Source organism: Hylobates moloch, unplaced genomic scaffold (assembly GCF_009828535.3).
Source record: "Hylobates moloch isolate HMO894 unplaced genomic scaffold, HMol_V3 SCAFFOLD_20, whole genome shotgun sequence".
In the NCBI taxonomy this organism is placed as follows: Eukaryota; Metazoa; Chordata; class Mammalia; order Primates; family Hylobatidae; genus Hylobates; species Hylobates moloch.
The window spans coordinates 9,888,249-9,903,440 of record NW_026652295.1 but is presented as its reverse complement, the minus strand read 5'-3'; the positions used below and the strand labels follow the sequence as shown (position 1 = coordinate 9,903,440).

At 44.9% G+C, this 15,192-nt stretch overlaps 1 protein-coding gene across 3 annotated transcripts in view; it reads right to left on the bottom strand.

Annotated features, from left to right (window-relative positions):
* The window catches only part of GCNT2 (glucosaminyl (N-acetyl) transferase 2 (I blood group)), a 112,548-nt gene extending 97,601 nt beyond the window's left edge, over positions 1-14,947 (bottom strand). Inside the window, exons 1-2 of one of the 3 annotated variants that reach the window (XM_032140841.2) lie at positions 14,924-14,947; positions 6,554-7,759 (exon numbers count right to left, since the gene is read on the bottom strand). In XM_032140841.2, the coding sequence (XP_031996732.1) occupies positions 6,554-7,478 (925 nt within the window). In that variant the 5' untranslated portion in view covers positions 7,479-7,759; positions 14,924-14,947. Of the gene's footprint in view, positions 1-6,553; positions 8,021-14,923 lie in introns of those variants that run through there. The other 2 variants (XM_032140840.2, XM_032140845.2) reach the window with 2 other exon arrangements.
* Positions 14,948-15,192: the final 245 nt, after the last annotated feature.

Sequence of the window (15,192 nt, the reverse complement as noted above, 5' to 3'; positions counted from 1 at the left end):
AGACTTTGTCTCAAAAAAAAGAAGAAGTTGACAAAAATCGATATTTCTGGCAGATATAAAAAAGAGATTGCTTAAGCAGAGCTAATAGTAAAAATCCCCAAATTTTCCTCCCCTTCAAGTCTGTCCATTCACCCAGCATCTCAGAAGCACTGTGTGCACGATTGGTTTGGGGAATATCAATTCCCTCTGCACGCAGTAAGATCCCAGCCACATCCCTGGGGCTCAAGGATGAGTTCCCAAGACCACCTTGATTCAGATCTGCCCTTCACTGCTCCCAAAGTTGCGTCTCTCAAGGTCTTGGCACCTGGAACCTCAGCATTGCATTTTTACATACAGAGGGACTGACGGGATATACCAGCCTCAAACAGTGACAAAGAGTAAGGCCAGTATGGACTCTACAGCAAACAGAAATACAATGAGCCACCCACATTTAGGGTTCAGGGGAAGATGCCTGCCATGGAATATCAATAGGGCTGGTCCGCAGGCTGGTTCCAGGGGAAAAATAAATTGGAAGCAGGGAGAGTCTGTCTTCCCGGCCCTCAATCACCCACCAGGTATCTTCCTTTCTCTATTCCTTCCCCTTTGGACACCTTGGCACTCCTGCTTCCTCCCACCACCCACAAAGCCTGCTCCCAGGAAAGGCTGTTTTTGCATTCATTCCTATTTTAATGTGAGTTTGAAACAAACTCCCATGGAGTTACATTCAAAACATTCCTTTGCAGCAAGTGAAACAGAAATCACTGGTCAGTTTTGAAATGTGTAAAATCCAAGGCACACATGACCAGTGGAATAAACTCACTGAATGTCCCTATCACAGGCAGAGCCATCCAACCCAGAGGATCAATAATAACTCAGGAGGAAAGTGGGAGGTGGATGAACTTGCATCTTGGGCTTATAAATGGAAATCATCCCCAGCTGAATCAGACAAGAAACTAAAAGACATGCCATCTTGTTGTGGACCAGATTAAGGGTAAAAGACGGAAGTGGGGAGAGGAAAAAGGGAGGGCAGGAAGCCCTAATTTCAGAACAGCTAGTGAGGCTTCTTGGACATCTTTAAAGCCATACGTGAACTCCCTTTCTGTAACACTGTTCTCCTCATGGGCACCTTCACCTGAGCAGGCCATGCAGAGAGTCTTATCCTCTGAGAGACCTCCAGAGGACCTGCTGGATGGACCATGTTTTTGTCTGTTTTTGCTTTTGAGATGGAGTCTCACTCTGTCACCCAGGTGGGAGTGCAGTGGCGCGATCTCGGCTCATTGCAACCTCCGCCTCCCAGGTTAAAGCGATTCTCCTGCCTCAGCCTCCTGAGTAGCTGGGATTACAGGCATGCACCACCACACCCAGTTAATTTTTGCATTTTTAGTAGAGACAGGGTTTCATCATGTTGGCCAGGCTGGCCTCGAAATTCTGACCTCAGGTGATCCACCCACCTTAGCTTCCCAAAGAGCTGGGATTACAGGTGCGAGCCACTGTGCTTGGCCCCATGTTTTGTTTTGCTTGCTTATTTATTTATCCACTTTTTGAGACAGAGTCTCACTCTGTTGCCCAGTCTGAGTGTAGTGGTGCTATTGCAGCTCACTGTACCCTTGAACTCCTGGGCTCAAGCGATCCTCCTGCCTCCACCTCTCCAGCAGCTGAGACTACAGGTGCATGCCACCATGCCTGACTATTTTTTGATTTTTTTTTGTAGAGACAAGGTCTCTGTGTTACCCAACCTTTGCTTTTTTAAACCACATGACCCTGCCACCCTGGTTACAGTTGATTGGACAACTTGGGGCTACATAAAGGGCAGCTGTCCGCAAAGAGGTCAGCCGCAGCCTGAGAGGTGGGGTGGAATGAGAACGGGGATCCTCATTGTATAATACAACGGCTGCATGACCCAAGGCAGGGCTCTCTGGGGACATCTGAATGGGACACAGAGAGCACTTGCTGTCAAGAGAGCAGCATGGGCCGGGCGCAGTGGCTCACGCCTGTAATCCCAGCATTTTAGGAGGCCAAGGCAGGTGGATCACCTGAAGTCAGAAGACTAGCCTGGCCAACATGTTGAAACCCCGTCTCTACTAAAAATGCAAAAATTAGCCAAGCGTGGTGTCACGCACCTGTAATCCCTGGTACTTAGGAGGCTGAGACAGGAGAATTGCTTGAATCCAGGAGGCAGAGGTTGCAGTGAGCCAAGATCACACCACTGCACTCCAGCCTGGGCGACAGAGTGAGACTCCATCTTAAAAAAAAAAAAGAAAAAAAAAAGAGCAGCATGGAATCTGGCAGATACCAGGGGAAGACATAGGAAGTAGAACCCACAGGGTGGAGGAGCCCATAAACCAGGGGAAGCGCTGAAGCACAGGCAAGAATTTCAAATAAAGTAAAAGAAGCAGGCGAAGCAAAACCAGCAGAGGTGGAGACTCTGCGACATGAGGACGGCCAACGTCTCGGTGCCGCTAGGGCAGCAGAGCCTGACCACTGCACCAGCAATGAGGATGCGTGGTCCACCTCCCCTGCCTGTGGTCGCAGCCACAGGCCACATGTAAAAGTGATATTTCAAACTGAGTTAAATAAAATACATTCCTTTTTCTTTTTTTTTTTTTTTGAGACGGAGTCTTGCTCTGTCGCCCAGGCTGGAGTGCAGTGGCATGATCTTGACTCACCACAACCTCTGCCTCCCAGTTCTCCTAAATCGCTGAAGCGATTCTCCTGCTTCAGCCTCCCGAGTAGCTGGGGTTACAGGCACAAGCTAGCATGCCTGGCTAGTTTTTTGTATTTTTAGTAGAGTTGGGGTTTCACCATGTTGGCCAGGCTGGTCTCAAACTCCTGACCTCAAGTGATCCACCCGCCTTGGCTCCCCAAAGTGCTGGGATTACAGGCGTGAGCCACCACACCCGGCATAAAATACATTCTTTAAATTCGTATCATCTGCTTCTTTTTATTTCTTTTAATGTGGCTCCTGGAAAACCTAAAATTTGATTTTAGATCAATGGCTTCCATTGTAGCATTCCTATTGGGCAGTGCTGTTTTCCCTTCCCATGAGACCACTTCAGCTGTGAGATGTTTTTCTGGACTAGTTAATTTATTTTTTTAATTTTTATTTTTGAGATGGAGTCTCACTCTGTCGCCCAGACCGGAGTGCAGTGGCAGGATCTTGGCTAACTGCAACCTCCGCCTCCTAAGGTTGAAGTGATTCTCCTGCTTCAGCCTCCCAAGTAGGTGGGATTACAGGCACGCGCCACCACGCCTGGCTAATTTTTGTATTTTTAGTAGAGATAGGTTTCAGCATGTTGGCCAGGCTGGTCTTGAACTCCTGACTTCAGGTGATCCACCTGGCTTGGCCTCCCAAATTGCTGGGATTACAGGCGTGAGCCACCGCACCTGGCCTGGACTAGTTACTTTACAGAATCCTAATCATAATCCCTCAATCACTACAATGAATTGTAACAATCTCAAAATGTCCTTCGCACCTCTGCCAAAAAAAAAAAAAAAGGCAAAAACCACAACATATACACATCAACCAGAAGGACCCTTACAATGGAAAATGGCTCAGATCTCCACATAGCAGGAGTAATAATTAAACAGGACAATCCTTAGGTTTCTAATTCCCTAACCTCCTACATTCAGCCCTGCCTCAGATCAGGAAAGAGTTGGCAGGGCTTGCCCGATGTGGTGGCTCACAAGGCTAAGCCAGGAGGATCGCTTGGACCCAGGAGTTCAAGACCAGCGCTGGCAACACAGCAGGATCTCGTCTCTACAAAAGTTAAAATTAGCCAGGCATGGGGGCACGTGCCTGTAGTCCCAGCCTCTTGGAACGCTTGAGCCTGGGAGGTCAAGACCAGCATGGGCTGGGTGCTGTGTGGCTCACACCTGTAATCCCAGCATTTTGGGAGGTTGAAGCCGTGAGCCGTGATTGTGCCACTGCACTCCAACCTGTTTGACAGAGTGAGACCCCAAAAAAACAAAAGAGTTGGCAGGGCTGGTCAGGGTCCTCTGGCAGTGATCCTCCACACACATAATACAGAAATGACTTCAGGGGCTAACTTTTGTAAGTTTCTGAAAAACATGAATTGGTGCATTTGTTTTCTATTGCTTTGCCAATCTGTTATTGCTAACACGGGGTGTAAAAATCCAGCTCCAATAGATACATCGAGTCGAGAAGTCAGGGGGTTTTCCTTAAGTTTCTGTTCAGTCCCCTGATTAGGATCACAGACTCTGAGAGTGGGAAGGGACTCGGAGGCCATCCGGTCCAATCCTTGAGGTTTCCTTGGCAGCACTTCCCCAGCCCTGCTTCCCTTGGCTTTGCTCGCCATTGCGGAAGCTGCCCGTTCTATTCCCAGCTCCACGTGTTCTCATCTCCCACCCGCTGGCCCTAGATTCTACTTCCAAAACGACAGAGTTGGTCTAATTTCTCTTTCCTGAGCAAATCTTTTAATTAGGTAAAGACACCGATCCCTCTTCAAGTCTTTTCCAAATCAATTTCTTTGTCTTGGTCTTCTCTGAAAAAAAAAAAAAAATGTGGGGATTGGCCTTTTTACCTCCCTGGCTGCTGTCTTTGGAACTGCTGTGTCAATGTCTCCCCATACAGTAGGGTGGCCAGACCTGAAGAGTCTACATCCTACTCCAAGCACATGGGAGAGAAGTGGGGCTTTCACTTCCCTTACTCTGGACACTACAGTTCTATTTAAACAGCTCTGTGCTTTCCCCACCAGACTTTCCTGAGCCCTAATTTCTTTTGATCACTACACTTCCCCTTCTGACTCTGAGAAAATCACAGATTTAAAGAGAATTCTAAGCCTATGAAGCTTTGTATGCCAATATCTAAAACAAGCACCTGCAATAGTCTACACCCCTGGCTGTACATGAGAATCCCTCGGAAGCTGTACAAATACCAATAGTTAGGTCTTGCCCCAAGGAGGGAAACAGGCCCTGGCATAGGTATTTTTAGAAGCCCCAGATGATCGTAATGTGCATCCAGGGTTGAACCAGCAATCCAAGGAAACCAGAACTGTGATCTTCATACGGGTTCCAGTTACTTTTTCCTTTGAACAGTGAATATGAATTCTTATTTTGAATTGAACTAGCAAGACTAAATTGGTTCACTATAAACAACTTGAGATTATTCAAAAATCATTTGGAACTTGGACCAAAGGAGAGATGGAATTGATTTAGCAACAATTGAGACCTTATTGAAAGTCAACCTAAAAAGAACATCAGGCTTAGGAGACCTGGTTTATAATTGGTGCATATGCTTACTAGCTGTGGGATTTGAGCACATCATGTAATCACACTGAAGTTTCTTCATCTATAAAATGGAGGCACTGGTCTAGAAATGTTTTTTTTTTTCTTGAGACAGAGTCTCCCTCTGTCACCCAGGCTGGAGTGCGATGACGTGATCTCAGCTCACTGCAACCTCCGCCTCCCAGGTTCAAGCGATTCTACTGCCTCAGCCTTCTGAGAAGCTGGGATTACAGGCACGCGCCACCATGCCTGGCTAATTTTTGGTATTTTTAGTAGAGACGGGGTTTCACCATGTTGGCCAGGCTGGTCTCGAACTCCTGACCTTGTGATCCGTCTGCTTCAGACTCCCAAAGTGCTGGGATTACAGGTGTGAGCCACTGCGCCCAGCCTAGAAATCTTTAAGGTGCAGTAAGGTTTTTGTTTGTTTGTTTGTTTGTTTTAACTTCTTGAAAAAAAATAGAGACAATGTCTCACTATGTTGCCCAGGCTGGTCTCAAACTCCTGGCTTCAAGAGACCCTCCTGCCTCAGACTTCCAAAGCGCTGGGATTACAAGCGTAAGCCACCATGCCTGGCCGTGCTTTAGATTTTGATTCAAGACCAGAAAAGAGCTTGCAAATAAAAAAATTGAAAGTTGTATCTTGCTCCCATTTCAAAAGGATGGGAGCTTCAACAGAGACAAAAATATTATTGAAATGTTCAAATTGTCATTCAAATTTTATTTATAATACATATTCCCAATTTTAAATGCATTATGCTTAAAGGAGAATAAGGTTTACATTTTATTTATTTATTTATTTATTTAGAGATGGAGTCTCGATCTCTCACCCCAGCTGGAGTGCAGTGGCACAATCTTGGCTCACTGCAACCTCTGCCTCTTGGGTTCAAGCAATTCTCCTGCCTCGGCCTCTCCAGTAGCTGGGATTACAGGCATGCACCACCAAGCCTGGCTAATTTTTTAAGTATTTTTGGTAGATACAGGGTTTCACCATGTTGGTCAGGCTGCTCTCAAACTCCTGACCTCAAGTGATCCACCTGCCTCCGCCTCCCAAAGTGCTGGGATTACAGGCTTGAGCCACCATGCTCAGCCACGTTTTTATTTATATGGCCAGTGTTCCTTCAGTCTTTTGTCCTGTGAAAGAGCGGTTCACAAGAGTGGGTGATATAATACATCTCCATTTTACCATTTTACAGATGAAAGATTTTTTTTTAATCTGACATTTAAAACTGTAAAAAAGTTTGTCCCATTTTTTCCACTCTTTTCAAAGCAACTTATTTGTATTGACCATGCAGTGTTTATTCATAAAAATAAAAGTTAAGAGACGTACATACCGGGAATCCTGTTGAGTGTCACCCAGAAATGTTCGTCGGGGCTGTAGGTGTCCTTGGACCAGGAGAGTAAGTCAAGTGCGAGCTGGTCTCGAAGGACAAAGTTAGCAAAGTCCCTTGTGAGAGCCACGTAGGCCGTGCCAAAGTAAATCACCATGTCATGAGGAGGAGGAGTTTTTAATTTTGTTGTTTTAATCACATAGGAATTTTTGTGGTCTAACAGTTCTTGGTGGACGTATTTAGTCCGTCCAACAGCATGGTCAGGAGGCAGCACCCCGGGAGTGATATTTTTCCCTTTAAATCCCTTCAGATACTGAACTATTTCCCTGTTGGTTTTCAGGGGAAAGTCTTGCCCGCAGGTGTTGATGACATACTTCCAGGGAACCTCAGAGGCCACAAGGTCTTCCAGGCAGTTCAGGTCAGCCTGGAGCCTGGAGATCCCCCCATAGACGACCGACTCCTTCTTGGAAGCCAGAAAAGCATTTGGGAAGCAGCTGAGTAACTGTTTCACTGCACCTTTAAAGGCATCTGTCGCCTTCTGATCCAGGTGCACACAGTAGACATTTTGGGGCATATAAATCGCCCTGAAGAGCCTCTCAAAAGTGCCGAAGTCTTTGTGGATGGTCACCGTGTAAGCTAAAGGGAACCCAGCCTCTTCTTCAGAGAGTGTTTCCGTTACATAGTGGCTTCGAACCGTGTACTCATAGCAGGTAGCTTCATCAAGGGTAGTTTTCAATGCATTTTCTGTTGGGTAAAAAACTTTCCCCTCAAAAATCTGATGACAGGCTTCTGCTAACAGTGAAGCATTGGACAGAGCTGCCCTCAGAAAACGTTTATTCTCCCATAACTCAGTATTGTAAACAAATACAAAAATCAAGGCAGAAATAAGAGACACGCTAAAAAGGCAGTGCTTCCAAGAGCCCATCATTCACAACCAGGAAACGAGTAAAATGTCTCTCTGTTGAGATAGGATCAGAGTGTAGATATATTTAACTTACATTTTCTGCAGTTTCCGAAATCACCCTCGTGATGGCTGTAGCTCTCGTCTGGCTGTTCCCCGTCCCTTCAGTTCAAGGTTCTGGTCCTTTTTCTTTCTTCTTCCCCTCTTCATTCACCACTAGGTTGCATTTTCACTTTTCTGTGACACATTTCTGAAGTGGCTCCTTTGCATTTGGCTTGCCTGTTCTCCTGCTAACCTGCAACCTGTGTCTACACAAAAACAAATGTCCTCAGAGAGGTTCTGATTCTGGGGAGTCCACCTGTTCCCACCATGAAATCGCGAGTGGGTGAGGTGACCATTCTGCAAGTCATCGGCTCTAAGACCTTAACCTCAGCCTCTTCTCCCGGCCAGAGTCTAGTACCTACGTCCCCTCCCCTGCTTCCTGTTAATCATTGTGTTCAACAGCCTGAGTTTATTTGCTTAAACTGCACTGCCAAGCTATGAGCTTCAGTTTAAAGCATGTGAATACTGCCTGGAGAGATATTCTGTCAATAAATATGTAGTGCTTTAAAAAAATTGCTTAACCCTGTCTTTTTCCACAGCCACACCTCGCTCTCCCCATTGGCTGGGTATGCTATACGGCATGGCATATGACTGGCTACTGGGCTAAATTCTTTCCAGGGCTTAATTTTGTCTGCTGCTGGGTAAAGTCCTTTAAAAGCCCCATTAATTAGCAAGCTTACCTCACCACCTAACTTACTGCACAAAGTGACTGTGGCACTCTGATGAATAAAGGCTAACTTCTTTTTTTAAAACAACAAAACAACCAATAGCCCATCATCACCCAAAATTGCATAGAGGCTAACATAGTGAATTTCAAGTTTATTTTGCCCTGGTACGCATAGGATGCAGACAGAGAACCCTGATGCTTAGAGGAAGGAGAGAAAAGCATCTCAGTCTTGAATTTTAGGAGAGAGGCTCTTATGTCCAGATTTACAAATGCTTTAAAGGAGGCTTTTTTTTTAATCTGTAAAAAAATGAGAATAATTTTACCACCATAGGTCAATTGTGAGAATAAAATGAGATAACATATACAGAGTCCATCACCATGTCCAGGAACAGATTGGAGTGGTAAAGAAGCAGCAAAATGTACTAAACAAGAAGCCCGTTCACATACACATGCACACACGCACACACACATATGCACAGACACACACACACACGCATACGCACACACACATGCATACACACGTACCCCTTACCCCACACTCATACTTCTAATAAATGACACAGTTACCACCTCTCCTTTGAAATCTTCTTACTCTTCCCTTACTCCCTCCTCTATGAGCCCACGCCAATCAGATTATACATCTAAAACGGCAGCGATGAGTTTTGCATGATGTGGTAGTCAGCTGCACCCGCTGTGAAAGCATGTTCCATTGGCGCCGAGCTCATGTATTCCTCATGTTTCTAGCTCCTAGCATTGTCTGAATGTAGTAATCAACTTTTTATTTTATTTTATTTTATTTTATTTTATTTTATTTATTTATTGAAACGGAGTTTCACTCTCATTGCCCAGGCTGGAGTGCAATGGCACGATCTCGGCTCACTGAAACCTCCGCCTCCCAGGTTCAAGCGATTCTCCTGCCTCAGCCTCCTGAGTAGCTGGGATTACAGACACCTGCCACCATGCCTGGCTAATTTTTGTATTTTTAGTAGAGACAGGGTTTCACCATTTTTGAGCAGGCTGGTCTCGAACGCCTGACCTCAGGTGATCCACCCGCCTCGGGCTCCCAAAGTGCTGGGATTACAGGCGTGAGCCACCGCGCCCAGCCATCAATCAACTATTTATTGATTGAATGCTCAAGTTTTCATTTCCTTGCTTCCCTGATCACATTAGTGAGAAATTCCAGGTAATACTGATTTGTAGGAGACATATATTTGTATCTGTGAATGTGGTACAGTCAACAAACCTAATTTTTCCAATATATCTTCTAATTTTTATTAAATGTAATTAATTAATTAATTTACTCTTTTGTAGAGATGGGGGTCTTCCTGTGTTGCCCAGGCTGGTCTTGAACTCCTCAAGCTATCCTCTTACCTCAGCCTCCCAAAGCTTTAGGATGACAGCTGTGAGCCACTGCACCTGGCTCATTTTCTTAATCACAAAGACGACATGATATCGTAGATAGTTTCTAAACACAATGTTTCCACGTCCTGTACTTTCATTTACCGCTTGCCTATAGGACATACACATTTTTATTTTATCAATTACACAGGGGAGGCTGGGTGCAGTGGCTCACGCCTGTAATCTCAGCACTTTTGGGAGGCCAAGGCAGGAAGAACTCTTGAGGCCAGGAGTTTGAGACCTGCCTACGCAACACAGCCAGGCCCCATCTCTAATAAAAAAAAAAGAACGCAGGAAGATGCAAGCTTAAATCCTGCATTTTGCACTTACTATTATACCATAACATTTTCCATAGTGCTTCTTGGTGTGCCTCAGGTATTATCTTCACAATCACTACTTTAGAACCTGGAGTTATTCCTGTTGGTTTTTCCGCTACCCCAGTTAAAAGCGAACACATTGAGACAGCGGCCAACCCCATTTCACAGTGTCAGGAACATAGGAAATGATGACAAGAAAGGGCACAGGGAAAATTCTCTACAACTCAGTGAGTCAGTTTTCAGTTGCTTCTGGAATCAGATTCTACAGCGTGACTCAGGTACACCCAGTTGTGCCCATAGGGCCCCCAAAATAGAATTTAGTAAACCCAAATATCTATTTTCTTAACTATCTTTCATGCGTCTATCCAGAATTCTTTTGAACAAATCACTTCTTCAATACAGTACGCATACAAAATCAATCTTTTCTGAAATGACTAAAATTTCTCTAATTTTTAGTTGACTTTTAATGTCTCTTTAGATGCTGTCCATATCAAATGAAATTGACTATAGGAATGATTAAATGAAAATGTCAATGCTGAATTATGCTTACCTAAACTAGTCAAGTAATTTTTACCATATTTTCTCCTAATTTATCCAGACAATTACATCAGGTCTTTCTTTGTTTGACTCTCACCTCATTCTTGGCCTAGTTCTATCCCTCCAGACACTGCAGGCATAGAAGCATCTTGAATCATTTGCCTGCTCTTCGAATTTACAACTCACTGGATTTAGTTGCAGGGTAACGAACACTTGTATTTTGTGCTGTGCTGCAAGTACAAGCAAAGTTCACACGTCTTTACTTGTACCTTACCTGAAATGCTATGACGGTCCCTTGATTTTGAGCTCTGGAGCATTTACGATTCTGTAAAATAGTATCTTTGACAATGCTAGACATTTAAAAAAAGAATTAATATGAACCTATTTCCTTTTTCATCAACCCAGTGCTAGCTGGTGCATTTTATTTTGGTAGGCACATGGGACACGCTGGTCTTCCAGCCCCCTCCAGCTTTCCTGATGCCCTTGTACAATCTATCACTAATCACTCTCCTTAATTCTGGGCTCTAGGCTCTTGCATTTGTGTGATATAATGGGAGGAGATGGTAATCAGGGAGTGACCAAAAAGAGTAGAGATTGTTCGTCCCAGGTTGAACTTCAGATCAAAATTAATACCCCCCAATTCTAAGTTGGAGGCACTGATCAGGTGGGATAAATAAAGAGTTCTGAACAAATTGGGAACCAGCAAAGACTTGTAGTTTGGTTGCTCAATAACTGGCAGGGTGTATATTATGTTCAATCACTAATTGCTTATTTCTCCGTAACACATACTCTTATAAATTCTCACGCCAGGATGTAAACTAATTTTTATTGCACTAAGACACTGCACTTAGAGTTTAATCTCAATAACTGATGGTAGAAAGAGAAGCAGAAGAAAACGGGTTCCTTTCTACAGACAAGAATCCCATCATCCTCATCTTAATTATTCATGGACCATATGACGCCCAAAGCACTTTTCACATATTCATTTTACCATGACATCACCTGTGTGCCCAAATTAGAAACCAGGGGGCCGATGGAAACTTTCTCAGTGTCTGTGAAAGCCTGATGTGGTCTCAGAGGAAGAACAGCTTGGATTAAACTGGTTTTTAATCTGAAGGGCAGCATATTTTGTCCTTCTTTCTTTCTTTCCTTCCTTCCTTCCTTCCCTCCCTCATTCCTTCTTCCTTCCTTCCTTTTTTCTTTGTCTTATTTTTTTTTTTTGAGACAGAGTTTTGCTTTCGTGACCCAGGCTGGAGTGCAATGGCACAATCTCGGCTCACTGCAACTTCCGCCTCCTGGGTTCAAGTGATTCTCCTGCCTCAGCCTCCCAAGTAGCTGGGATTACAGGTGTGTGCCACCATGCCTGGCTAATTTTTGTATCATTTTGTCCTTTTTCAAAAAGACAACCTTTTCCTGTCCTCCTCTCTGCCTCCTCTTTCTTATTTATGTGTTTTCTATTGACAAGTTCAGTACCCTGTTTTATCCTCATCACTATTTCTTTGTAAGCATAGGTTATAACCACAGGCTTCAAGCAACAGGGCTTAAATAGTATGGTTAAAAAGAGCCCTGGATTGAGTTCGAGACCAGCCGGACCAACATGGAGAAACCCTGTCTCTACTGAAAATACAAAATTAGCCAGGTGTGGTGGCGCATGCCTGTTAATTCCAGCTACTCGGGAGGCTGAGGCAGGAGAATCGCTTGAACCCCGGGAGGCGAAGGTTGCGGTGAGCCAAGATCGTGCCATTGCACTCCAGCCCAGGAAACAAGAGCAAAACTCTGTCTCAAAAAAAAAAAAAAAAAAAAAAGCCCTGGATTATGTGTCAGAAATTCTCACTCTTGACAGGCTTGGAGCCCTTGAATAAATCATTTAATTTATAATCACAGCTCCCTCTTGGAGTGAATTTGAGAAAACAACACCCATCTGTTGAAAAACAAACCAAGATCCAGCGTGGATCTCGCAGGCTGTAAGGGACTCGGCTGTTACTTAGAGCCTCCAACTCCCAACTGTGACTTCCTTCCTAGCCAGATTACCACACCTCTTAGTCTTGGTTTTTCTTTTTTTTTGAGACAGAGTCTCGCTCTGTCGCCCAGGCTGGAGTGCAGTGGCTCCATCTCGGCTCACTGCAAGCTCTGCCTCCCGGGTTCCCGCCATTCTCCTGCCTCAGCCTCCCGAGTAGCTGGGACTACAGGGGCCCGCCACCACGCCCGGCTAATTTTTTTGTATTTTTAGTAGAGACAGGGTTTCACCGTGTTAGCCAGGATAGTCTCAATCTCCTGACCTCGTGATCCGCCCTCCTCGGCCTCCCAAAGTGCTGGGATTGCAGGCATGAGCCACCACGCCCGGCCTTGGTTTTTCAAGTCTAGAGTCAAGACAACAGCAATCTCCAGGCCATGCTGGGAGGATTCTGGAGGTAGGGCACCTAACGTGCTCAGCTCAGGGCTTGTAGAGAAGTCAGAGCTAATTCCAGACCTGGATGGAAAGCTGTGGGGAAGAAGAGGCAACAAGGGGGAAATGAAGTGGGTTGTGATCGTTAAAAAAAAAATAGCTGGGAAAAAAAGTAATAGGAAAATATAAGAGAAAGCTGGTCTTTTTTTTTTTTTTCTTTTGAGACGGAGTTTCACTCTTGTTGCCCAGTCTGGAGTGTAATGAAGCCATCTCGGCTCACTGAAGCCTCCACCTCCCCGGCTTAAGCAATTCTCCTGCCTCAGCCTCCCGAGCAGCTGGGATTACAGGCATGCACCACCACACCCGGCTAATTTTTGTATTTTCTGTTTAGCAGAGATGGGGTTTCACCATGCTGGTAGGCTGGTCTCGAACTCCTGATCTCAGGTGATCCACCTGCCTCGGCCTCCCAAAGTGCTGGGATTACAGTCATGAGCCACACCGCGCCTGGCTGAAAGCTGGTCTTTTCAAGCTTAGTCAATTGAATAACTTTGAGGCAATTCAGGACTGAGGAAAGTTAAATAGCACCTCAGTTACTAGGCAGAATCCAGGCCTTAAAGGTACCTTCCCACCTGCGTTTGCACATGAAAAGATATCTGACAACTCCAGGCTTTCCAAGCCAAGGTCTAGGGGAGAAGCCTGAGCGAGAGAACCTCATTCGTTTTAGCAGTCTAATTTTACTGTTGCAGAAAGTTACCCCGGAGTTGAGGACTGAGTGTATTCTATAAATTGGATATTAAGAGAAGCTAGAACAGCAGCCCAATCTCAGTGCCCCAGGCTTTGTTTGCTGTTTTCACGTTTCTGGAGTTTTGCTCTTACCCTCCCGCCCTCTATCGTTCAGAAAGTCCTTGATAGGATTTTGAAGTTACAGGAAACAAAAATTACTGCCATAGGTAGAATACTTCCACAAGGGAGACCCTAAGCTTCTGATCACTAAGAATAATTACATGAAAGAATGTGGCCTCCCTTCTTCCGATAATTGCAATATGCTGTTCAGTCAGAACAGAGTGCAAAGAAACAGATCCTTTACGCTGTAGAGTCCCCAGGGCCTGGGATTAGTCTCCCTATTTCTTCTGGAAAACCACATCCTACAGGTTAACTACCCTCTATTTGGCCAATCTGTTACCAGGTGTGGAAAGACTCTCTTTACAAGCGAAGACTCTCAAAGGCCTACATTTAAAAATAAGGAAAACAGAAAAGTAGCTTTGAGTTTGGCAAAACCTGAATTTACTTAGTAGACCTGTCTTTAATATCAGAAGATGGGTTTTCATAGAATGGCAATATGGATCTACCACTTTTCTACCTGGCCCAGAGCTTCATTTTCAATTTTACCTATTATCAGATGAGGTTCGTATCTCACAGGAATGTTCATACCTCACAGCAACTAATTAAATAAAATACATTTTAGGCTGGGGACGGTGGCTCATGCCTGTAATCCCAGCACTTTAGGAGGCCGAGGCAGGTGGATCACATGGAGTCAGGAGTTTGAGACCAGCCTGGCCAACATGATGAAACCCCATCTCTACTAAAGATACAAAAATTAGCCGGGCTTGGTGGTGCATGCCTGTAGTCCCAGCTACTCAGGAGGCTGAGGCAGGACCCAGGAGGTGGGGGTTGCAGTAAGCCGAGATCACACCACCGTACTCTCGCCTGGGTGACAGAGTGAGACTATGTCTCAAAAAAAAAAAAAAAAAAAAAATGTAAATGCCAGACAGTGCCAAGTACCTTATCAAATTCTGGAAATACTTTCCCTTGCCTCAAGGGAACTGAGAAACATAAACAATTAAGTCTGAAGTGAACTGTTGTCCTTTCCTACAAAGTTAAAAGTTGTAACTGAGATATAGAAGGATACCAGTGATTTAGAGACAGATGGAAAATCCTAGTGCCCAGTAGGCCCATCACGTAATGAAACAACATACAAACATGCTATTCTTTGAAAAAAAAGAAACCTTTGGAAACAGAAATCTCATGACCAAATGACTCATTCAACATTTTTTGGTGTACTTACTTTATGCCCGGCACTGTGCTAGGTTCTGGAAATATAAAACATCCACGCAGCCCATGTGAGTACCAGCCTGTTGGACCTTAAACTGCTGTCAGCGATTTAACAGAGGTAACACGAGAAGACCAGCTCCCCGCAGTTTCCTCCCTCCACCGGTTTCCCAGCACGCTGACCTCCACCTACCTCTCTCAGTTCCCAGGAGGATAAGATTGCCCAGAGGCGTCCAGCAGTGAACACAGTAAGCCTGTTTAAGGTAAACGCAGTTTAACCTTAGC